The 24,832-nt window shown below is 41.3% G+C and overlaps 2 protein-coding genes and 1 long non-coding RNA gene across 5 annotated transcripts; all 3 read left to right on the forward strand.

Moving 5' to 3' along the window:
• The first annotated feature begins 776 nt into the window (after positions 1–776).
• Positions 777–1,834, forward strand: LOC134071368 (uncharacterized). The gene is made up of 3 exons (XR_009937059.1): positions 777–1,011; positions 1,287–1,329; positions 1,594–1,834. It is a non-coding gene; the product is annotated as an uncharacterized LOC134071368 (long non-coding RNA).
• Positions 1,835–2,605: 771 nt separating this feature from the next.
• On the forward strand, positions 2,606–13,220 carry carm1l (coactivator-associated arginine methyltransferase 1, like). Of its 2 annotated transcripts, XR_009937084.1 has the most exons (14): positions 2,606–2,832; positions 3,942–4,067; positions 5,671–5,777; positions 6,007–6,111; positions 6,382–6,492; positions 7,711–7,888; positions 8,189–8,279; positions 10,183–10,264; positions 11,013–11,098; positions 11,247–11,336; positions 11,710–11,847; positions 11,939–12,028; positions 12,262–12,377; positions 12,697–13,220. XR_009937084.1 is itself a non-coding variant. In XM_062528318.1 (13 exons), the coding sequence occupies exons 1-13, from the start codon at positions 2,670–2,672 to the stop codon at positions 12,704–12,706; spliced, it is 1,377 nt and encodes a 458-aa protein (XP_062384302.1). In that variant the 5' UTR covers positions 2,606–2,669; the 3' UTR covers positions 12,707–13,220. The 2 variants fall into 2 exon arrangements, 1 of the variants encoding a protein (XP_062384302.1); XM_062528318.1 differs by lacking the exon at positions 12,262–12,377.
• Positions 13,221–13,574: 354 nt separating this feature from the next.
• Positions 13,575–23,760, forward strand: pum3 (pumilio RNA-binding family member 3). Of its 2 annotated transcripts, none has more exons than XM_062528088.1 (18): positions 13,575–13,674; positions 14,183–14,268; positions 14,419–14,799; positions 14,896–15,034; positions 15,674–15,749; positions 16,008–16,101; positions 16,349–16,415; positions 16,596–16,770; positions 17,995–18,098; positions 18,378–18,456; positions 18,557–18,655; positions 18,766–18,819; positions 18,912–18,992; positions 19,380–19,522; positions 19,901–20,123; positions 20,727–20,814; positions 21,996–22,086; positions 23,276–23,760. In XM_062528088.1, exons 2-18 carry the CDS (start codon positions 14,190–14,192, stop codon positions 23,400–23,402), a joined length of 2,100 nt encoding a protein of 699 aa, XP_062384072.1. In that variant the 5' UTR covers positions 13,575–13,674; positions 14,183–14,189; the 3' UTR covers positions 23,403–23,760. The 2 variants fall into 2 exon arrangements, with proteins under 2 accessions (XP_062384072.1, XP_062384074.1); XM_062528090.1 differs by lacking the exon at positions 13,575–13,674 and adding an exon at positions 14,084–14,102.
• The last annotated feature ends 1,072 nt before the right edge of the window (positions 23,761–24,832 follow it).

The raw sequence follows: 24,832 nt of genomic DNA on the forward strand, positions 1-24,832 counted from the left end.
TCAACTGTTTTAACTTTACCCTGAGTGTAATCTACTGCATTTAAAGATCATGTAAAGCAAACTTGAACATTTGTTTGAACACCTTGTTTATGTGTTCCTTCTGCCTGTGTGCTTATTACTGCGGCAATATCAATAGTTGCCTTATTTTCTAGATCAGGGGTGTCAGACTCTTATTAAGCAGTGGGCCGGATTTGTTGGAATGTGACCTTGTGGGGGCTGTCATGGTCCTGGTCATTGTCATTTTTCTGCATGGGTTACAGATTGTTGTTTGATAGGTATCCTCCTTCACTATACCCAGGTATAAGTGAACAAGTACAAATCATGTCATATACAGTACTGGTCTTCCCATGTCAGTTTTCTCTGCCTATTCCTTCCTGAGGATAGTTTGTAGCGCTAATCATAGATATATTACTTATTACACATTATTGAAGACAACTGGATGTGATTTTCCTTGTTTGGCTTTATTTTTCCCTTCCTACCCAAACATCTGGGGGCACATCACATGAAACCTTCTGGCAGGCCAGATCTGGCCCCGGGCCTTATGTTTGGCACTGCTGTACTAGATGAAGAGTTATGTCGATTTGAATCAACTGATTAAGGGAATTGGAAGAATATGTTAGGAGTTCTCCAGTGTGAGCTTGGCCACAACTACAGAAATGTTGACACGCTGAATAATGTTGCATTACCCCTTTACTCTAGGTGGCGATAATGAGTCATGTGGTGTTCAATTTATACCCAGAGTACATCAGTCCTCCTTTTCCTTCGACTTTAAGAAGTCTAGCAGCAGCCAACGGCAGCAGACAGCAATCTCTTCTCAGTGGACACGAGATCGAGACGGCGAGACTACTATGTTTGCCAATCTACACGTTGAATACGCTTCTATAGCTGTAACGTTAAACATTTCTAGTTTTCACTATGCACTGCAAGTAATTTGCACAGTTAAGTTTCCGAGCTGCTGATTGGTTGCTCCCTTCTTTATGCTCCAGACATGAAGGCACGCGGATATGTCTTGTAAGTTGCTTCGTTGTGGTTGTCTCTTAACCTTGCATAGAATGTCCGTCCGATGATTAAACACTTTTGCTGTTCACATAATGACTTCCTGTGATTAGTTTATATTATATTATGAGGACGCACGGAAAACGTTGCAGTATGTTAACGTTAGCTAACTGTTAACGTTGACTGCTCCTAGCACGTGGCGAGGTTAACCTCAACGCTCGTGCTATATTGAGAAATGAATTACATGTATGCCTAGTTGTTGAAATAACATTACTTTCCTTTCCATTCAGGACGCTGTTGGACACTTCTCTCTGCTGAAAACATCTTGCACAGGTAAGATGCAAATGTAAAACGTTGATTTCCGTCAGATTTAAGTTAAACCTTTCAAAGTTTATGTTAAGTCCATGTGCTCGTGGCTTTGTCAGCCTGTCCCAATGATTATACTCACTACCCATTTGACCCTTTTGGGGAAGGATATTTATAGATTTTGTTATGAGGGTACAGATGACGAAGTCGTATCTCTCCTAAAGATATTTGTTAGTAAAGTGAAGAGATGTGTTTCGAGAGCATTCAACAACTGTTGCATTATTTTGCCAGGTCCAGACCGATGCGCAGAGGCCCACTGGAGAAACGCGTCCCAATGGTAAAACAATGGTAGAAGTGTTTAATGTTGACTTAATTACGTTACTGATTTTAGAATTGTAAAATGTTTCTAAGTGTTTTGGTTACAGCAAAGTCTTAATTAAGGGTTGGAATTCTAGTCAGAAGATGAGTCACTGTCAATGTATTGTGTGTAAACTGAGGTGAAAATATATTTTATTAAAATATTTTGAGTTCACATGTGGTGTGTGTGGGTTTTATTCAATAAGGCTTGTGGAGTCTTGTTAAATGTCAAAAGCAGACAATTTTGCCTCTGTTATACATTTATAAAGATTTGGATTAAACACAGTTCCCGATTCATACAAGAATTAAGGCTTCTTTGGCGGGAACCCCCCTCAAGGTGTGAAGTGGATTTCCTGTGGAGTATGAACATGGCTACCTCCTATCCCAATTGAAATGAAGGGAGCATCTACAGCCCACAGTGAATGTACAGTAGATGTTGCAGGCCCAATTTAATGCATTACCAATACACAATGGATTTGTAGGATAAGTAAGCCATAGAGATAAAATCCTCAAGTGCATTTATACAAAAATGGACCGTCACCCAACCCTTGTTGAATACATGTAGTAAGAGATTATATGACTCATAATTAATGCAAAACTTCTTATTCCAGCTCTAAAATGATTCCAACTAGAGTAGCTCTACAATGAAGCCACGGTCAGATTGGATCTAGAAATGGTGGAGTAAATAATTGTTTCCACTACTCACTTGTGATGTGAATGTACGTGTAGAGTGCACACAGTCACCAAAAGGGGGCAGCAACATTAAAAGTTTGCCTTACTCGATGCATGCTCCTTCAGTTTCCCTCAATGAGTCAAGCCCCACCCTTAGCCGGACTCCTCCAGTGGCTGACGAGTTCAGTCACAGTTAAGGCCCCTCCTCTCCGTTTACAGTGAGTAGCCTATATATGACTGCGCACATGAGAAGCCTTACATCCAGTAAGCTGAACTACAGGAGCCCTGGCACCACACCAGTTCCCTAGGGGAAGAGGGAACCACTAGCACATGGGCCTATGGATGTTTCGGAGGAAAAAACGTGTTTCTGCGTCAGCGTGTTCTGTCTGAGCGAAGACCAGCAACAATGTGGCATTCAGGTCACCAAACAGGGCCAGCACAAGGAGCTCTCGCTGCAAGCCAGCCAAGAGGGGAAAGGGGTCAACCTGGTTTTGATGGATGGTAAGCACTGTGACTTGTAATACGCATGTTGATCTGAGTTCTGGGGAAAGGGCTAGATGAAGAATTAGGAGTTTATTTTAGAGACCTGTTCAGTCTCGACTCACGTATTTGCCTAGGCGTGCAAAGCATTTATTGTGATGTCAAGAAAGTTATGCCTTTGCTCAACTTTAATGCAAAATAATTTGCATTAAAGGGGGATGGGTTGAGGCACACAATACCCCAAGCATTTTACAAGTGCTTCCTCTAACTCGGCCTGATCCCTGGGCCCTAACAAATGGTTGTTATCCATTTTATATGCTTTTGCATGAAGGAGTAACAGTTCACTAAACTGATCAAGTGGAGAGTTCTATCATCAAAAGTCTAATATTCATGCTGCTGGCACAGCAACATCAGAATCAAAAGAGTCAATTCAGGTCAGGCTCATGTGGCCTCCTATGAGCTGGGGGGTAAGGATCGGTAAAACGCTCTCTTCCTCTCCCCGACTCTGTCTTTACTCAGGTGGGCTGCTGCACATCTGTCTGGTGCCGCTTTTGTTCTGCCCTCTGGCTGCTGAAAGCTGGCTGAGATTTACTGCTGGAGTACGATGTAGTGCTAGGCCTGCTGAGGGTCTAGCTGTGTGGCCTATTGGAGGGTGGGGGGGGGTAGACCAGTGACGCTGCCAGTGCTCCGGACTGTTTTCCACCACCATGGAACCAGGGGTCTGACTGCCAGAGTGATTCCCGTCCACTGGTGTTTTGGATCAAGTCTTTTTTTTCCTGCTTATATTAATCACTACTCAAACATTGAAAGTATTGAGCTGTATCAGTTCAGTGATAAGAATAACAATGTCTTTTACATAGTGGTGGATTGATTGAGTGGAGACATTTCTTCCACCTGGTGCCTTGCAGTCGCCAACAAAAGAATTAAGATCGTATAGATTGACATAAACCGGACAGACATGACGAATCATCTTATGGAGGGAGACTTAAGACTTGGTATCTTGAAAGCTTTAATTGTTATCACAATGACCACAGCTGCAAGAGGATAAAGTGTGTTTGTGTGAGTCTATGTTGTGTTTGTGAGAGAAAATGTCTCTCACTGTTGGATGTCCTTGACTCATACTCTTACAGATGACAGCACCTGTGTACTCAAGGTCACCATCACGTCTGAGACAGACTGCTGCCGTGTCGGGGCCCGGTCCTTCTTGGTCTCCAAGGGCAACATGAGTTCTGTGTTGTGCTTCAGGACAGACTCAGGTCAGACCTTCACCCAATTGTGCCCTCAACACACTCTCACACACTTCATACCCACACATTTAAGTCACACACAAAGACACACGAATATTATTCATTTCACAAGTTTATGCATCTAACAGAGAAACACAAACCATGGACCTCATGATGATCACACACACAGACACACACACACACACACACACACACACACACACACACACACACACACAAACACAAACACACACATTGGACATGTTGCCACAGGGGTAACATGCTGTTCCTGGTGCACAGATTTACACAAGCACCTAATGCACCAATCAGTCATCATCTCACTACTCAAGCCCACTCAAGCTCCACTGGACCTTAAAAAAACAAACAAATGACTCATGACATTCAATGTGGTGCCGTCTAGGCTTTAACGAAAGACTTGACATTTGCATAAAGGTAACACTGTTTTTTTCCATGACCTAATGAACTCTATATCTGTTCTTCACTGTTGTCATTATGTTAAAATACATCACTGATATATGTGCGTCATAATCCATGTATAATAACCAACATCAGACATCCTTGCAACAGCAATGAGGTCACCCCCGTCTCTCTGAAGTCGAATCCACCGCACATGTGCAATACATCTGCATGCAGTGTGTGTGTGTGTGTGTGTGTGTGTGTGTGTGTGTGTGTGTGTGTGTGTGTGTGTGTGTGTGTGTGTGTGTGTGTGTGTGTGTGTGTGTGTGTGTGTGTGTGTGTGTGTGTGTGTGTGTGTGTGTGTGCTCTTCAAACAAGCCCCTGTCTGTGCACTCAGGAACTCATGCAGTGACCAGGGCCAGGATCAGACAAGCGTTACAGCGGTGGGGTGGAGGAGTGGTGGTGGTGGCGGTGGTGGGAGTAGAGACTGCAAGCTCGGCTGGAGCTGTGTTATTTCGCCAGCCCGTCCATAGCAGGGTGTAATGGTCTCTCTTGCCATGGTCCGCTTCAGCATGTGGGATGGAATGTCAGAGCAGCACCCAGGCCCCTATTCTCAGCTCAGCGTCGTCGCCCGTTGAGAGTGTGATGTGTTTTCCGGCTCGGGCCGAGATGGAGAAGAAAGAGGACCGTGGCGTGGCGTGGCGGCGGCGTCACTCTGATATACTCCAACATCGATTCGGCGCGCGTGTCTGAACATGACAATGGAGAGCTAATGTGGCTGTCATTTACTTAATGCATCCCTGCCTGTTGAGCATGCACTGACACAAAACTGCATATGGTCTACATGCTTAAGCAGGATGTGCTGTCATATTTCTTGAGCATGAGAGTATTAGGATTAGGATGCTGATGATGAATGGCCAGAAATATGAATCAGTGCTGGTAGAGATGTACAAAGGCTATCAGACTAACAGGGGTTGGATGACATCAAGAATGTCAGCTTCTTATGGAGCTGATGGCGCACAGTTGGCTGAATTGAAAAGTGACAGTTGATAAGCACTTTGGATCTATCTGACTCTGTAGTACAGTGGCATTTGATTATTTATTATTTTAACCGGATGTGTATTGAGACCTACTGTATGTCAATGATGCTGCACTGTAAGTAATAACAAATTGAATTGTTGGTATACAATGTACAAATGCATGGGTTTATTCACAGACTACCGAGACTTCCAGAGACTTCTGAGCAGCGGGGTCAAACCTCGGGGGGAGTGCTGTGCGTTTGACCAGCGGACTGAAGGCTCCTCTGCACTCCAATATTTCCAGGTGGAGGCCTGGACAAGTCCAGCTCAACTTCACTTGGCTTTAACAGATTAAAGCTGTTTATAGTTGTTCTTTTTGTATAATCTGTCTATCCTTCATCCTGGTCTAGTAACCTCTGCTTTATCTTTACTAGATATGTGAGTCAAATGGGGGATCATTGCAATAATCAATTCACTGATATGGGGGAGGAAAACGGACGTTTTGTTTACATAACTCCTCATTGTCATTTTAGTTTTATGGCTGTATATCACAACAGCAGAACATGCTTCAGGACTACCTGAGGACTGCTACTTACCAGAAGGCCATTCTTCTGAATGAGCAGGACTTTAGAGATAAGGTAAGAGATGACTAGAGATACAGTATAATCACTTTGTGATCTTTATGTGCATCCCATTGTCATGTATTCATGTACATATCAACATAATTCCCAAATATTCCCATTCAAATTGTTACCAGGCAATTAGCCAAGTAGACCTGGACCAGTCAGAGTAATAAGCGGGATTTCATTCCATTTTCAACATGTCCAAAATCGGTGAAATCGGTGGTATTTCATCCATGACGGGGCCCACATGTGGCTTAATCTCTGCTCTTCTCCCTCTGTTGTTAGATAGTGCTGGATGTGGGCTGTGGAACGGGGATCTTGTCATTTTTCGCAGTGCAAGCGGGTGCCAAAAGAGTGTACGCTGTGGAGGCAAGTGCCGTGGCCAAGTACGCAGAGGTGAGCATATGCTACTCAGAGTGTTTTATTAGGCTATTATTATTATTATCAAATTTATCATCATTGTTCTATTGAGTTAAATATTTAAGATTTACTGCCACCCACTATCAACTTGATGGATAGAATATAAGATGGAATGTTACCATTCCATTAGATAATGAAGTGCATTGCTTTGAATGGGTCTCTCCAGCATAAAATGTTTTGCCTCTAGCTTTGCCCAAGGCCTATATGCAGTTATTTGACACTAAGTCATTGGCCAGATGTTTACCAATGTAGCTCGCCTCAAAACCACTTCAGCCTGCCAATGCTCCCTGTGCCCCTCAGTTAACATAGTCTCAAGAGCGATCACACATTGAGATACATTCTAGACATGACCGTGAAGATAAAGTATTATTGTCTTAATTTTGTGCCTGTTGACATCATGATGGACTACTCCTACACCAGATTAGTGGGAGTGCAGAAACGTCAATGATTTCATCCTCATGTTGCCAACTGTTTCTCTTGGGTGGTTGCAAAACTTTGAGCACTAAATATGCAGGAAACGTTTACTGACAATAACAACGTGCTGGACCAAGAACAAAAATGTAGGAGCTGTTAGAAAATGCTACAATATCAAAGAGACACATCTAGAGTTTTCCAAACTCCCCTCAAGTTGACCCCAAAGCATCAAATTCAGAAGGCTAAATGGTGCAAAAGCCCTTTTTGGCACACAAAAAAAAAACCCGGCAATGGGGCAAAAGAAAACATATTTTCATGGGTGGGTGGATGCTCGCCAAACAGTCAAGCACAGTCAAGCATACGCGTCTCAGTTCCACTCTCCACTCGGACTGGAAAGAAACACAAAGGGGTTCGTTTTTTAAGAGAGCAACCAGATGTGTCTCCTGGCGTTTCCTCCACATTGCCTCTTATCTGTCTGTGTTTGTGCTGATTTAGACAAAAAACGTCTAAATCACGAGAGGCTAGTCTATTAGACCACACAGACATCTTGATCCTTCGAATCCAGCTGGATGCTTGTTAATGCTTTATGTGCAGGTAGAGTCTGTCCCATCGCATTTATATGTAATACAGCCAGCAGCAATAACTCCACCAATCACTGAGTTCTAGAACATTCCAGCACACGGTAAATTATTCTGTCACACTTTTAAGCCCACAGAGCCTGGACCCAAACTCTTTGATGAAAACCAGTTTGCAATAACAAACATGTTTTTTCTTCTTCAGGTTCTTGTGAAGAGCAACAGTTTGTCTGATAAAATTATAGTTTTAGCTGGAAAGGTGGAAGAGATCACGTTACCTGAACAGGTAGACATTATCATCTCCGAGCCCATTGGTTACATGCTGCTAAATGAGAGGATGCTGGAGAGTTATCTGCATGCCAAGAAATGGCTCCGGCCCAAAGGTGAGTTCAAATGTCAAGCCCTAAATGAAATAAAATGTGCTCCATTCAATATTCCCAACGTGTCTAAAAATGTTTTTTGTCGATTTGGGTTCAGATTTCCAACTGGGAGGTTGGTGGTTTTGTAGCCATATGAAAAATTCACTAACTAGCCATATCATTAAATAGTTTATATATGTTGTATAAGGTAATATACAAAAAATAACCTAAATCTACTGTATGTATTATGTTTATTTCACAGCTGCAAATTCACATGTTAGTCAACAACTGAGTTTCTGTTAATGTCTCCCCCTCTGTGGTTAGGTATGATGTTCCCCACCTCCAGTGACATACACTTGGCCCCATTCACAGACGAAGCGCTTTACATGGAGCACTATGCGCGCTCCGGCTTTTGGTGAGATAAGAAAGCAAAGGCTTTCCTTAACTAAATCCTAAACTCACTTGAAACATGTGGCACCGATTTCTAAGGCATTGTTTTGTGACTCATGCAGTTGCACTATTGGTATTTGCCACATTACCGCAAGTAGACATGCGGATGTTGATGCTGTGTTAGCTTTTTGGTGTGTTGTCGTCAGTTCCCCGCATCAGGACAGCTGTGGTGGGGTGTTGCAGACAGTGAGTTTTGCCGCTGCCCACTGGTCGTGTGCTCTGAGTTACTGTGGAAACACTTCTGTGCAGATGAGCTCACTTTTTCACCCTCCCCCACAGCACTAGGTGGAACAAAACATAGCAGTGTTTTAACAGCCCATACATGAAGCCGCCTCACTCTCCCGCAGCAGTCACCCACACAATGTCTCAGACAGTCTCGCTCTCTGTCTCTCGTACCCCCTACACACACTCTCTCTCTCTCTCTCACACACACACACACACACACACACACACACACACACACATACATTGCATGTTTACAGCCTGACCCAAGAGGTCTGGCAATTCCTCCTCATTGCAAATATAAGCAAACACACGTCTGTATTCAAGCATGCAGTTCATGCACAAACACACAGGCACACACTCATACACATTCTCATTCATATCCACTCTAACACACACACACACACACACACACACACACACACGCACATTCCCTTTCTGGATTAGCTTATATGTAGTTAGCAGCCCTCCCACCCACAGTGTTTTGCCTTTAGGTCATTGTGCCATGACCCCTTCTGTGTGGGTTTCCTGGATGCTGTTAAATGCTTCAGTTCTGTCCTAACCCTGGTTCCTGGTCCAGCTCTGACAGCACAAAGCCAAAGCCAGATCTCACTGTGAGATTCTGGACCAATCACACAGCATGAGGTCCAGCTAGGCCCCACAGCCTGTAGTGACTTATAGTGACCTACTGACAGTAAAGCACTACAATTTCAATGTAGATTATATAGATTTTAGGACTACACTTAGTCCAAAAAGTATTTAGAATTTGAACTTTTTGTGCAATTGATTTCAAACATTCACAAATACAATCACTGCTGTCTGTGAACCGTGACGGATACTGAGAGTTACATAGTAACATCAGTAAGGTTAGATCCCAGATAACTTTTTGCTTTCCCTTCCAAAATTGTCTTGTAGCTGTAAGGAACTTGCAACACATCATAGAATGTTAAGTTGAAACTGACATCATTCATTATTCAGTGGATAAATGCATCAGTGCACTATATATCTACCTGATGCAACACTGCAGCTTAACAAGAAATGCTCATACTCTTAAAAATAGTTGCGGCCACATTTAAGTATCTGACAGAGTGAATGAAGTTGTCCTATTGAGATCCAGAAGGCTATGTGGCAGCTCTGCTCTACAATTTCACACCTTTGACTCTGAAAGCCCCAAGGCACTAAATAACTTGGCTTTTGGGTACCTTCTTTGGATCACTTCAGGCAGGAGACAGGAATATCACTGAAGTCAGTTTTATGGAGGTGTGTATTTTGGAAACGAAACAGAGACATGACATTGTAAATTTCACTACAGCACTGCCTACGGGGTCTAGCATTTAGCACTTCTGGCCAATTCACAACTCCAGACTAAGAGGTTTAATCTACAAAACATAGTGAATGGTCTCAAAGGGGAAAACTGCCAAAGCACTACTGCTGTAATAAAGCTCAATTTATCCGGTCGTCTTTCCTGTCTGCTGAGACAGCACAAGTGAAATTGTTTGTAATCTATTGCAGAGCTTTGCAGTTTGGCTGTTCGTTTAGCAACATAATGGCATTTCACAAGGTTATTAAACATTCATGCAGTTACAGAAACCGTTTCAGTGTAATTGAAAACTTTGATTTGAAATGCAAGCTGTCTTCCTTGGCAGGCAACAGACCTGTTTCCATGGCATCAATCTGAGTGGGCTTCACACTGCAGCTGTAGATGAGTTCTTCAAACAGCCAATTGTGGTACCTCTCTCACACACATGCATACACACAGACAACAATATATACACAAACAGATGGGCAGAAATACAGAACGTTGTCATCTTTTTATTTATATATATATATATATATATATATATATATTCTCTCATATAGTTAATGATTGAATACATTAATGGTGGAAGTCCATCATTCGGTTGATGTTGTTATTTGTGCTTAAGAGCCAATCAAATTACATCTCTCCCTTCTGTGCTCCTGAATTACAGTGTGGATTGGCTGGGATTGTTTATGGCTACAAGCCACTGTATTTGTTTCCCATTTATATAAAGCCAGGGCTGTGCATGAACACAAGAGTTTCGCTGGGGCAATTTTTTTGTTATTATTGCTACTTTATTGCTATTTTATATTCCTTATGTAAGCCAAGAACTTGGTCGACCATCTCTTTTGATTTACTTAAGTGAGTTTTTTGTTGTTGTTGTTTGTTTCTATATTTCACCTACATTGGTACACACTTTGAATGGAAATACCCCACAAGTGACAAAGAATCCAATAAAAAAAGAAAAAGAAAACAACAAAAGGGGAAAAATATTTAAAGAGTTTGTTCAAAATTTGACAAAAAGTGTAGGACTATGACACTGCTACTCAAAACAAGCATCCTGTACAAGTATGAGAGGACAAATATTCCAGCCTCTTGCTTAAACATTATACCATCATTGAATATGTTCACCCTCTTTTACTCAAGCCATTCATTTACATTTTTGTCTTCGTCTAGGACACATTTGACTGGCAGATTTTAATGGCCCGGTCCACAAAATACACTATTAACTTTCTTGAGGCAAAGGAGGAGGACTTGCACAGGTTTGTACTGTAAATCAACTTTCTTTGTCACGGTCATGTCAACATTTAATGTAAAAGTCCTGTAACACTGCAACTTGTATGTGTTTGCGCTATAATGTTTATTTTAATCAAATGATGCATTAAATAGATATTTGCTTTCATAATGTAGGTTGGACATTCCCTTTGTTTTCAAGTTGACACAAACAGGACTGATCCATGGAATTGCCTTCTGGTTTGACATAGCCTTTATTGGATCCAGGTACACACCACAATCCTATCAAAAGCATTGTACAACAAAAACACATTAATACGGTATATTGTGTTCAGCAACCTCATAAAGCTGTATAGTGAAAAGCTGTGGCCAGAGATTATAGCATAATGCTGTTAGTTTAAATCCTGCCTGGAGCATCCTTGTTCATCAGTAACGTCAATGTTAAGTCCTTTTTTATATATATATATATGTTTTTCCACTATGTGTTGAATATTTGCTATTCCAGTTTCAATTACATAAGAAATGTTATGTTTTTCACTTTGAAATATGCACTTTACAATCACTATAACTTTGATATGGTTGTAGAACAGCTTGTTTAATTCTCTATAGATTTAGAACTATTTTCCAAATTTTTCCACAGAATGACCGTATGGCTCTCAACAGCCCCAAACCAGCCTCTGACTCACTGGTACCAAGTCCGCTGCCTCCTACAGACGCCACTGTTTGCCAAAATGGACCAAACATTATCAGGGAGAGTTCAACTCATAGCCAATAAGAGGTACATACTGTGAAAACAACAGGAAGTATTCAGATATTTTTACAGAACCCTTCAAATAAATGAAAGTAAATTCATTTTGTGTCTTGTGTAGGCAAAGTTATGATATTCACATCGTGGCAGTCATTGACCAGTCAGGATTTAAGTCTGGCAATACACTGGACCTCAAAAATCCTTTCTTCAGGTAAGATGTTGTTTGTAAAGCATTTAACTCTGTGCCATACATTATCTGAAAGTGAGAAATTACATTTAGTGTTGACACAAAAATGAGGTGAATTGTTCCAAATGTGTTTTCGGAGAAGGTGTCCAGTATTACTTTAATAAAACAAGTATACATAATACTAACCAATTCAGAGCAGTAATCGCACATTTTTATAGTGGCCTTCTTGTAAAATGAATGTCTGTCTGCTTGTCTAGGGTGCCCACTTGGCTTCAGGCATAGCGTGCCCCCAGCAGGAGCATAGAGTGTGTCGACATCATCAGGGCATGATTGGACAGATTAGATTCAACTGAACCCTGGGACTATAGGCTGGGTAATGTACACTATAGAAACAGAAAAACTAAAGGGGTGGGGTCCATGTATGAGATACATTTAAATGTGTCAATCATATGTGACTATATTACAGCCAGGACAGAATGATACTTCCTAGTCTCCAAATAGTTGTTGTATGTTATTCTAAGTAGTATATATTCAGTGTAATTAGATTTTCGACATATCTTAGTAAATGTGTAATTGTCTTTTCTGTCTGTCTGTCTGTCTGTCTGTCTGCATGTCCCACACTAACAACAGGCTACTTGTGGTGATACTCATAATGATTAATCCTCCCTCTGGTGCTCTGTCCTTCCCTACAGGTATGCCTAGGTCAGCCTGACCTCCGAAGTCATCCCCTCGTACCTATACAATGTCTGATATGTGGATTAAGCTAAAATCTAATTCACTTCTTAGCCTTGGCTACAAGTTTTCAACATCTCTGAGGCCAAAGACCTATTGACTGATACAGGCGTGGTGGAGGGACCGCATTTTGGCCTACATTCTGGGTTGAATGTTGCATTTTAAACTAAATGTATTGGACAGGTGATAGGCTACCATGTATGAAAGTACTTTTGTAAAGATGTAAACAATGCAAGCCATGTTTATAGAACTTTTTTTGTATTTTTTTGTATTTTTTAAATCTCAATTAAACTCTGGAGACCCCCAAGGGTCACGGACCCCGTCTTGAAAATACAGATATGCAGCCTAGACCTACGTGTTAGCTTTCCTTTGTTATGTGACATACATGGGTTTTTTTATTATTATAATTGTATAATACATGTGTTCATTGACATGTCTGATCATGTTTTGAAATGGATTTCAAATGTTTGAAAATAAAAATGTAATCAAAGTTGAGTGTCTTACGCCCATGCTTTAGCCTATATTTTCACGGCTCACTGTTTAACAATAAATGAATCTGATATAGCTTATAAGCTAAGGAATGTAAGGAATTCCAATCCAATCATAGCTGTTGTGTCACTCAAATATCTAGGCCTACAGAAAGTAGGCTACTCTTGGATAGGCCTACCTTGGATATTTCCCCTTTTACTGCTTTAAATAGGATCTTGATCAATATAGTTTTGTGGGGAGATTACAAAGGGACTGTAGCCTACATTTAGAAAACATTTTTGGCTTCTGCAAGGAATTCAGGAAAGAAAATTAATAATACCCTACGTGTCTCACTCACAATTTGCGATGTTCGAGTCCACACGGTATAGTTTTACGACAGTTATCCTGCCTAGTCGCTCTTTGCCGTAAAGTGTGTTAAAGCGTGTGTACACTGCGACTCACATGTGAAGGTAAGCTAAGACGTGAATTTTTTTCTCAGTGTTAAACATAGTACAGTCTATGTTATGTCAGGTATGACTAAACGCTTGATCGTGTCTCTGGACCAGTCTCAATTTATACATTATGTAGAGTGTGATGTGTGACCTGATATAGAGGAATTCGATAATGTTAGTTCTCAGATTGCCAGATAGCCATTCAGTACCTAACCAACCACAACTCTTAACAGTAACATTAGCTTAGTTTACTTCTCTACTGGCACGTGGCTTTGCCAGGGAAAATAAGATATTGGCATCGATACAGCGCATACTGTAGTCATCTACACATTTTGTAATGATTGTTGTTGGTCAGGTGTTAAATCTAGTAAATCCAGCATTTTTCGCTATCCAGGTAGCTTGCTCGCTAGTTAGCAAAGTTAGCAAGCAAGCTACATTTCAAGCAAGTGAGTGCTGTTCCTATCTTTCCGTTGGCTTGAAATTCATAGTTTGGTGTCTTGTCATATGTTTTGTTTTATTGTGACAGTGTCACCATGGATGGAAAGCCAAAAAAGAAGTCATTTGCTCCCAAGGATGGGATAAAATCTAAAGGAGAAGGTGGTGCTATGTCAGGTAGGGGTAATTTCTGTGTTTATTTTCTTATTTATTTTGACAGTAGGATTGTTACCCCTCCTTGTTTTCGTTATGTTGAATTGATAAATGAATGCATATCTTATACAGTTTTTAGTTGAAGGGTTTTCCTGTTTTATCCTCTTTATATAGGTAAACCTAAGGGTAAAGCTTTAGGTGGAAAACCTCCTTTCAAGCCACACAACACCGGCAAGGGCAAGAAGTTTGATGCAGCAGGAAAGAAATTCAATAATGAAGGAAAGAAGTTTCAAGGTGCAGGGAAGAAGTTTCAAGGAGAAGGGAAGACGTTTCAGGGAGCTGTGAAGACGTTTCAAGGAGAAGGGAAGACGTTTCAGGGAGCTGGGAAGAAGTTTCAAGGAGCAGGGAAGAAGTTTCAAGGAGGAGGAGGGAAGAAATTCCAAGGAGGAGGGAAGAATTTCCCACAGAAGTTCTCCAAGAAGACCCCAACTGATGGAAAATTTTCCAAAAAGAGAAAGTTTCATCCAGGGAAGGAGGGCGAGGATGGTGAGAATGGTGAGTATTCTTAAGTGCTTGGTGAGGGTACAGGACAGGTCATAACATCCTGTTTACCTCATAGTAAAAATGACCATGACCAATGATTCATTTCAGGTTCAGAGGCAAAGAAACCTAAATGGGATGATTTTAAACAGAAGAAGAAGGACTTAAAGCAGAATCGTCAGCAGAATGAGCGGAAAGAAACATTTCACATCATTACCAGAGCAAAGCAGGTGTGGGAAGCAGTTAGGAGGTGAGTAAGCCATTTGTTTGTTGGACTCATTGGACTATGTGTTGAACACCATGATGTGGGCTAGTCTGGTTTTCACCATACTAAGCTCAATCTTTTAAGATTGAACATTAGTCTGGGGAGGCTGCGATTTGTTTCTACTGCACTTCGCGTCGCTTAAGTTTCGTTATCGTCACGTCAACGGCCAATAGCGTGCCAGAACTAGAGTATGGCCGTTTCTGACTGGAGCCAAAGGTTCTGGCAGTAAACAGAGGAGATAGATCTGCTGGTTTCCCGCCTGAGCTGTCGGGCGAAATTCAAATTCCCCAGAAGTTCAGGCAGGGTTCACCCAGCCCTACTATGTCTGTACTTGCCTACTTCCAATACTTAGTTTATGCATATAGTGTAAATATTGGGACAATTATTAATCATGTGAAAAGTGGGCACTATGGATGGAAGTGCTCAGTGCACACTAGCAGTGTACTGACGGAAGTATGCTGTTTGAGACACAGAATTTGTTTAGCGTTCTTGTTAAGTGTTCTCCAGGCTTTATTCCCTGATTGATGTATGATTGTTTATGCTGTACCTCATGTCCTGAATTGACCTCACCATGCACCATGACTGGGTTGAATCTCCTAACATTTTGCCTAATCACTTTTCCAGGAAAGACTGTGATAAAGATAAGCGGACCAAATTGATGAAAGAGCTGCATGGCCTTGTACAAGGGAAGATCAAATCTGTGAGTGGGTTGCTGTTTTTCTCATTATGTGCTTAGATCCCATAATATTTGCAGGGATGTTGACTGGTTGATCTAAGTTCAATAAGGGGTGATCAATATGTCTTTAGGTAGCCTACTTGTTCTTGACAGTTTAATTATAATGTAGTTGAAGTCTGATGTTTTTTTTGCATGAAGTCTTGCTTTAGATAATAGGCAGTGTCACATTTGGTGGGTTCGGTTGACTTGGTGTGCCTTATGAGAGTCTTGTCTGTTCCCCAGATTGCCTTTGCACATGACTCAACACGTGTGCTACAGTGTTTTATCCAATTTGGCAGTGAAACGCAGAGACAAGAAGTGTTTGATGAACTCAAAGGTGAGTACTCTGCCCTCTGCTGTCACATCGATTAACTCATCCATTGGTGAAGCCTTTCATGTTGGAGTAAGGGTTGTCTGTGTAATGTTATTAGTAATGCCCATCAGAAGGTAATCAATTTCTTTGAGTGTCCTGTTCTAAAAAAAAGTTGATTATGCTGCATTATATCTAATGCAGCAAAGTGGTACAAATGTTTAGTGCTGCTCCAGGCAGAAAGTCCTATGATGCCTTTTCTTCTATTTTTCAGATCACATTGTTGAGTTGAGCAAATCAAAATATGCCAGAAATATTGTTAAGAAATTTTTAATGTATGGGTAAGTACTTGCTACTTGCGTGCGCATCTATGAAGTGTATGAGAATATTCTCAAGCACTTAATTTCCACACATATAGTTTGGAGACAATAATTGTTTGTGTAAGGTAGTGGATCTGAGTCATTATTGTATGCTCAGGAAGAGGATTTAAGCCAGCAATCTGACTGACTTTTCTCCCACAGGAGCAAGCAGCAGGTCGGAGAGGTGATGGTGGCCTTTAAGGGAAACGTGCGGCAGATGCTGCGCCACGCGGAGGCCTCGTCGGTGGTGGAGTACGCATACAACGAAAAGGCCATCCTCCCCCAGCGCCTCATGCTCACTGAGGAGCTCTATGGAAACACATTCCAAGTACTCAAGGTATGGACACTTTTATTTTTTTGCTTGTTTCTAAATATATATTGAGCAATTAAGACATTTTGTTATTTTTTTCATTTGAAAAATGAATCCGTATTGTTGTTGCACGGTATCGCAATACCCTGAAATTAAAAATGGCACAATACCTAATTGTATTAGTATCGATACTTTTAAGAATGACCGTGTTCTTTTGAAGTGACATCCTCCCTTAGTCTGGGGCTGTTCACTTTATATGAATCAGAAAATATATTTAATAGAAACATGTCAGAAGCCATAATTTTCCATGTGTATTTGTGTGTGTGTGGAGTCGAGCAGAATATATGACTGCCACTGGTGTGAATGATCACATTCTAACCAATATTACTGATGACGTCAATGTTAGTAGGGGCCCCCAAATCAAATATTTTCTTCAATTCTTGACTTGGTATTGAAACAATAATTTTGTTTTCTTGACAACACCATGATTCCATACGTTTGTGACTAATTTACCTTTGTTAATCCATACCTGGGCAGTTTTTATGTAGCCTAGAGGTTGCTTTTAAGGTTCTTGATGTCATCTATGCCCACATAAACACAATAATCGCGTGCTAACACTAGGGGGTATACGCAGACCTGTGTATATGTAAATGCATTTTTACCCATATGAGGGTATGCAGTTGACCGTATTTGCCCCTGTGTCTTGTGTACAGTATGGGTACTGTGAGTTCAGTGGTGAAGCTGTACCGACCACTGAGGTCAGAATGTATTGTACACATTATGAGATGTCCAGATATATGCTTGATTTGGTCGCCACTGTTTTCCGTTGTTTATGTATTTCGCACAGAGGTGTTTTTGTTTTCATGTCATATTTGTTTACTGTTCAGTTTTATCTTAGTGTTTGGTTGGGCTCCTTGCTACATTGATCGATTAGTTGTCAACTATTGAATTAATTGCCATGTGTTGAAAATTCTGTGACTTCAGCTTCTTAAATCTGAATGTTTTCTGGTTTATCTACTGATTGATGGTAGTGACGAGAATATCTTTGGTGGATAGACAAAATAAAGCCTTTGAAAGTGTCATCTTGGGCTTTGGGGAACACTGAATGACCCTTTCGAACATTTTATTAGCCAACATCAAAATTGATTCAACTGTGGATAATGGTGGTAAAAAGCTTGTGTGCATAATGTTTTTCTCCTAGTTACTTCATTATTTTGACAGTGTATTAAAGTACATTGCTTTATGTTGCAGTCCACAGTTTGTCCCACGCTAGAAAAGGTTCTTGAAAGTAACCCAGGCAAGGTAGATGGCATCATGGAGGAGATGAAACAGATTCTCACACCTATGGTACAAAAGTGAGTACAAATAAGAAAAGATGAAAAAATGCACACCCTTAGAGGTGCTGGCACGGGACGAAACTTATAGAAAAAGATTATGTTGCCGCACACTCAGATCTCGATCTCAAATTTATTGACACCAATAAATTTGAGATCGAGATCTGAGTGTGCGGCAACATAATCTTTTTTTTTTACAAAAGTGAGTAGTACAACATTTACATTTTTTAATTCCAACAATACTCCTACAATTTTCCCTCTGGAATTCACTGAACTGAAGTCTCTTTCTATGTGCAACAGAGAAGCGGTTGTCAAACATTCCCTGGTTCATAAAGTGTTCCTGGATTTCTTTCTCCATGCCCCAGCCAAACAAAGAACGGTAAGCATCACACTCTGCTTCAGTACTGTCACTGCTTTCCACTGCTGTTTTAATGGGGCCGTAGGCTACTGTGCATCTCCTAACTGTGTCCCTTGTGCAGGAGATGATTGAGTCCATCAGGGAGTCGGTCGTGTACTTGGCCCACACACACGACGGGGCGCGGGTGGCCATGCACTGCTTCTGGCACGGAACACCCAAGGTGAGGCCCGAATGGCCACGTCCATCCGTCCATGTCTGTCCGTCATGTAAATCTGTTGCATCTATTCTTTCAAATGACCAACGTTCACCATGCTGTGCTTGCTGTTTCAGGACAGGAAAGTCATCGTCAAAACCATGAAGACCTACATAGACAAATTTGCCATGGTGAGTTAAGTTTAAATCTCAGCTCATAGAAAGCAGAGGTTTTTGTGTGATTTTATAATGTGTGTATATTTGTGTTCTTTTTCTCTCTCCAGGGCGAGTATGCACACCTGGCGCTCTTGGCTGCCTTCGACTGCATTGATGACACCAAACTCGTCAAGCAACTTATCATATCAGTGAGTCATCCCCAAGTTTGACCAAATGCTTGATTACTGTTAGCTGTTACACTGAAGTAATTACATGTTCGTGATCAGGAGTCAGAATTAAGACCCTTTCACAGAAGTCTGAATTTTCGGACAAAATATTTGCACGAAATCACGCTTGTAATGAAATACATGTGTTCTTATTAGTCCTTACACACCAAGTAAGATCTCTGATATTCTGAAATTACTTTGTCATTGCAACAAATTTTGTCACAACATTTTCAAACATTGTCAGTGAAAGGCCTATACTAGTAACTCTCGTAGTCCACAGAACAGCATGGCCGAGTGCACTCTGTTGTTGTATATCCCCTGATAGCATGCATATTCCAGCTTTAACCCCGTTTACCCTCTGACCTGCAGGAGATCATCTCTTCCCTCACTGAGGTCATCAGTAACAAACATGGCAGGAAGGTGTTGCTGTATCTGCTCAGCCCTCGGGACCCGGCTCACCTGCTGCCCGAGATCATCCAGCTGCTGGAGAAAGGAGACGGCAACGCACACAGGTCTGGAGCTATGCGCTGCTGAATAAATATTTCAGCGTTGTTGTTACAAACCTGATGGACCAAACGTTTCATAGCCCCTACATGTTGTACTTTAAATGTGGGTTGTGGGAGTTTATTTATTATTTAGACCATCATTCCAAATAGTTAATTCCAGCATTTGTATTGTTGAATATCAATATAATGTGATACTGTGATAATCTAATGAATATTGTGTAGTAAGGTAATAATATAATTAATAGTTTAGTTAAACATCATTTAGTAAAATAATAATATAATGAATATGATATACTAAGGTATTAATCTAATAATGTCATGATTAAATAAATATAATGTAATATAATGTTTTGAGTGATGTTCATGTGCTCTGTGCTCCCGCAGTAAGAAGGACACAGCAGTGCGGCGGCGTGAGCTGCTGGAGGCCATTTCCCCAACGCTGCTCACGCACCTGACGGAAAACGCACGCACCATGGTAACGGACAAGGCCTCCTGCGTCGCCGTGAGCGACATCCTGGGCGCAGCGCTCGGCGACCTTCGTCCCGCCATGGAGGCAGTGGCCGATCTAGCTGCCGACGAGTTTGTTCCTGGTGGCGTGGACGGACAGGTGAGACCGCTCAATATGTCTCCACTAGGGCTGTTCGATTTTGCCCAAAAATAAAATCGCAATTTTCTTCTCTCAAAATCCGATTTTCGATTACGATTATTTTGTGGAATGTCAAAAGGCAAGAAATTATTTCAAATAAGCTGTTTTTCATTGAATATTTGAAAATAATTTCCCCTTTGGGATTTAAGTTATTAAGCAATATTTATTATAACGTTATTCCGTTAACTAAGATGAGTTGATGCATATCTCTCGTGTTTCAATGCGTGGAGTGGAGTGTTCCTTTAAAGTGAAAAATTGATTTTACGATTTCACATTTTTAACATTGTCTTAAATGCATTACAGTGATTATGATTTAGAATCGATTAATTACACAGCCCTAGTCTCCACTCCACTCTCCTTTCCTGTGTCCTGTTGTTTGCTCCCCATTTCCAGCCACGTAGACTGTGAAAACGAGGGCGTTTAATACTTATTAGTGTCCGTTTTGACCGGGTCATTAGACAGCTGGTCGTAGCCGGTTCTTGTGGACAATATACAATGGCTACATAATGAAATGGCCTCGAGGCGATAAATTGCGTGATTGTATCCTGATGTCCTCTGTTGCAGCTGCACATGGTGGAACACCCTGCAGGTCATCTGGTGCTGAAATGGCTCATCGAACAGGACTCCAAGATGAAGGAGTCAGACAGAGAAGGTGAGGGCCGGTGGGCCACTTGCAGCCTGTAGCCGCAGCCAAAACAGTGCTTATTTATCTAATGAAATATGTTCACAGGCAGATGTTGCCAATTTGTTGCACATGAAAATATGCAGAGATTACAATGGACTGTGGACACCTTTTGGATTGTTCATTAGATGGCCCGTGCAAATGCATTTTGAATATTAAACGTAGTGCTGGAGGCCAAAGCAAGTTTTTATTTATACATCATTGATGCAGAGCTTGTTCAGCTTCACCTGTTTTGCAATGTGCTATGCAAGTAATGCATACAAAATGCAACTCTGTAGAATAGAGTGCTACTGTAGGTTTTGAATGCATCGGGTAATAAAGGCAGTATAGTTGTGTGCCAGATGGAGCTATTCCCAGGGGGCAATTTAACACCACTAGAGATAAAGTCGATGTGAATAACTATTTTGAGCCTCTGGGGGGAGCTGTAACACTAGGAAACAGCCGAAGTCCAAGTCCAGTCATTGGAGTTACTGTACAACAGCACACTCAGCCTTCCACACTGCTGTGCTCTGTTTTCATGAATAATTTTTCCTGATTCAAAGAATCATTAAGTCCATTTGCTTTGATGATTATTTTCATAGTTGATTATATTCTTGATTAATCAATTAGTTGTTTGATCAATATCATGATGGAAAATTTAGAAAAAATGTTGATCAGTGTTGCCCAAAGACCAAGATTATGTCCTCAAATGCCTTGTTTTGTGCCATTGGCAAAGATATTTAGCCTACTGCCATTGAGGAGTAGGTAAAGCTGAAAATGAGGAATTTTACTGAACATAACCCAAATTGATTAAACAATTTCCAAAATAGTTTATTCATTTCATAGTTGATAATTTATTGGTTCACTAATTAATTGTTACCGCCCAAATTGTAGCGATCAGATGGTAGTGATCACCCTGATCTTCTGACTGCTGTGTCTGCCCACTCTAAACCTGCTGACCTTTCTGAATTTTATCCCATTTCATCACTGCAACACCACTGATTATCATTAAATGGAGTCCTGATCCCCATCACATGTGTTGTGTTTAATAGAGGCACAGCCTTGATCTTGCATTACTTTGAACCCCTGTCTGCAGAATTGAGACGTTCGTTTTTGAGAGTGTAAGTGAGTGTTGACCAATCTAATGGACTCTCTGTTCTGTTTGTCCACAGAACGTTTCTCCAGGGTGTTACTGGACAAAGTGGGCCTAGAGAAGATGAAGGGCTGGACTGCAGTTAACCGTGGAGCCATGGTCCTTGGCTGGTGAGTGCAAATCTACTTTGTAAAGCACATGAAGTGAATGGAGTGGGATTTAGAAGACCCTTTTATCCAAAGCGACAGGGACTCACAACATGGGGTTTGGGTTTCCAACCTGCGATGTGTTCAAATTCCTTGAACAGAGGCGAACGTTTGCGACAAACGTGTTCATCTGAACAGATACATGTGAACTATTTTGTGTAAACATTCCATCTCGACGGTAACTCTCTGTCTAACTCCCAACATGTTCACAGAGAACCACGTCCTCAAACGGTCGTGGAAAACTCAAGGCAAACAGAAAAGTGTTTGCAGACGTTCGCCAATGTTCGCCCGTGTTTGCGGATTTGAACGCACCTCTGTGCTGACCATTTATCAGGCGATGATGCCACGTCCACTCCATAAGGGCCCGCTGCCACACATTCAGTACTGCTCATACGACATAAACTCTACACATTAATACTACACATAGCACACCGTAGATATGAAACTGCACATTATACTGTCATTCCCACAATAAACACTCTACATCAAGCCACACAGCGGTTTCAGTGAAGTGAAGCTCCAAGTTTCTATTGTAAGGACTTCCAAGAGAAGAGAGTTCAGAATCCTCCACCAAGCCAGATTTCTTGCCCTTTAAGGATGGATTAATCATCCAGGCTTTATGTTTTTTTATCCTGAAGAGCTTCATTCCCAGCCCTCAGTGCCGAGAGAGAAAGCGTCCGAGCATGCTCAGTTGCCCCACTTCCCAGGCCTAACACACTTACGCGGGCTCAGGATGCCAATCAGATGCCCGCCCGAGCGGGGGATTACCTTTTCTCCACTCCCCCCTTCTTTTCTCCGCTGCTCTCATCCACGCCCCCTCTATTCATCCCTCTATTATTTACCTCTCCCCTCTCTGGCTCGCCTCCTCCCTTCTGTAGTCCCCCTCTTCATATTAAACAAAGACGTTAGGCAGTGTTTATGTTTTGATGTTTTTTTTTTTTTTTACTTTTCTTAAACATTTTTCAAGTCTACAAGTTCGTGATTCCATAGCAGACCAGTATTTGTTGATTTGAAATTGAACTGACAATATCACAATTGCTTAACATCATTCTGCACTGCACACAATTGAAATGTTTACATGCAGTGTATTGAATGGTCTTTCCCTATGACCTGTATTTCCCTATAAACATTGTGTTTTGTGTTGGACTTGCAGCCTACTTCAAAGTGCAGATGAGGGAGTGGCTGAAGAGGTCAAACAGGCCCTGAAGGCCATCGTCCCAGATCTGAAGGAGATCCAGAACTCTAAAGGAGTGGAGGCGCTGCTGGAGAAGCTGGGCTGAGGGAGGCGGTTTGCGAGAGACACTGCTACCGTGTGTGTAAGTGATGGATGCTCCAACAGATGGATGCCTCGTTTTCGAAAACATCTTCACAGGGGCTGGAAAAACCTGGGCGCTGTTCACAGCAGGCTTTGCATTTTTCAAGTGTCTCCGCCTGAGAGATGTCTCTCTTTGGACCTTCACTGCCAATTTGGTCTGCCCTGCCCTTCCCTGCGGCCGATTTATGTGTGCAGTCTTATCGTGCATACGGTCATCTGCTATTGAATGCACACAGTTCTTGAACTATTTTGTTTGTTTGTTAGAAATGTTGCCATGGAATAATGATTTTTATGTATTTAAATATAAAATACATCCATAACAATCTGCTGGTCTAGTCTTCCATTCCTAAAAGTTTGCATGTTACAAGTTGGTTACAATCCCTATTAGGTTCTTCAGTATTTATGGTTATGGTTATGGGATTTGGCAGATGCTTTTGTCCAAAGTGACATTAAACATGTCTCTCAAATTTGGCCCCCTTATAACTACAATGAGAATGTTTTGCATTGTGTGTGCAGAGACCAGATTAAGTCCAGCACACACCACTATATACTGTAGTTTTCAAGATGAGTCACATGCACAAGTCTGTCACCAGACCTTCACAGTTAGCTAAAATGGTGTATGAAATCGGGACTCAATATCTGCTGGATGTTTAGGCACTTACAAATTGAATATTTTACATACACATTTACTGTACATGGATTCGTAGTGGGTTGAGTGGATGCAGTCATGACCTTGTGATTTAAATGCTGGAGCATGTTGTCTTGTAGAAGTCTCATTCCATTTGCTTGACTGAGTGCTGAGTAAATGCTTATACGCTTGATTTATAAGTCTTTCCCAATCCCTGGCATCCATCTAGCTTTTACGGATTCATTTAGTTTAGAAAGGATTATCAATGCCTTCATGGATGCTGAGTATACTTTTAAATCAAAAGTCAATAACTTTTAAAAGAAATCAATCGAAGATGGCTATACTAATAACGCAATGGCCTAATGTACAATGACCCAACATTCTACCTCCCAAACAGAAAGCACGCATATCAAAACAGAATGTAATCATTAATGGTTTATATGGCCTGCTCATAAATCGGCTTTATGTGAACAGGTCTTCCAGACTGACAGATTTCCACAAAGAGCAGGGAAGTATTGGGTCTTCATTTATGTTCACCCAATGTTGCCTTTCCAACTGATAATCCTTCGACACAGGATTAGAATTAGGATAGTGATCCATCACATCAACCATATAAATATGTGGGTTTATGTTATATTTTTATTGTTTGTTGAAGTAGCAAAAATAGAAGTTATTTTAGACAGGCATATAGATTTGCCTTATGTTTTCACATCATACAGTCGAGAAGACTTACTGTGTGGAATATTAGACCATACTGTAAGATCCAA

This window comes from Sardina pilchardus, chromosome 23, assembly GCF_963854185.1.
Source record: "Sardina pilchardus chromosome 23, fSarPil1.1, whole genome shotgun sequence".
NCBI lineage: Eukaryota > Metazoa > Chordata > Actinopteri > Clupeiformes > Clupeidae > Sardina > Sardina pilchardus.

Excerpts from the sequence above, each read along its gene's own strand:
- carm1l (XM_062528318.1), top strand. The coding sequence starts at position 2,670 with ATGGATGTTTCGGAGGAAAAAACGTGTTTCTGCGTCAGCGTGTTCTGT. Across the intron at positions 8,280-10,182 it reads TATGCGCGCTCCGGCTTTTG|GCAACAGACCTGTTTCCATG; the intron begins GTGAGATAAGAA and ends CTTCCTTGGCAG. Across the intron at positions 10,265-11,012 it reads TCTTCAAACAGCCAATTGTG|GACACATTTGACTGGCAGAT; the intron begins GTACCTCTCTCA and ends GTCTTCGTCTAG.
- pum3 (XM_062528088.1), top strand. The coding sequence starts at position 14,190 with ATGGATGGAAAGCCAAAAAAGAAGTCATTTGCTCCCAAGGATGGGATA. Across the intron at positions 18,656-18,765 it reads TCTGGCACGGAACACCCAAG|GACAGGAAAGTCATCGTCAA; the intron begins GTGAGGCCCGAA and ends TTGCTGTTTCAG. Across the intron at positions 18,993-19,379 it reads TCAAGCAACTTATCATATCA|GAGATCATCTCTTCCCTCAC; the intron begins GTGAGTCATCCC and ends TCTGACCTGCAG.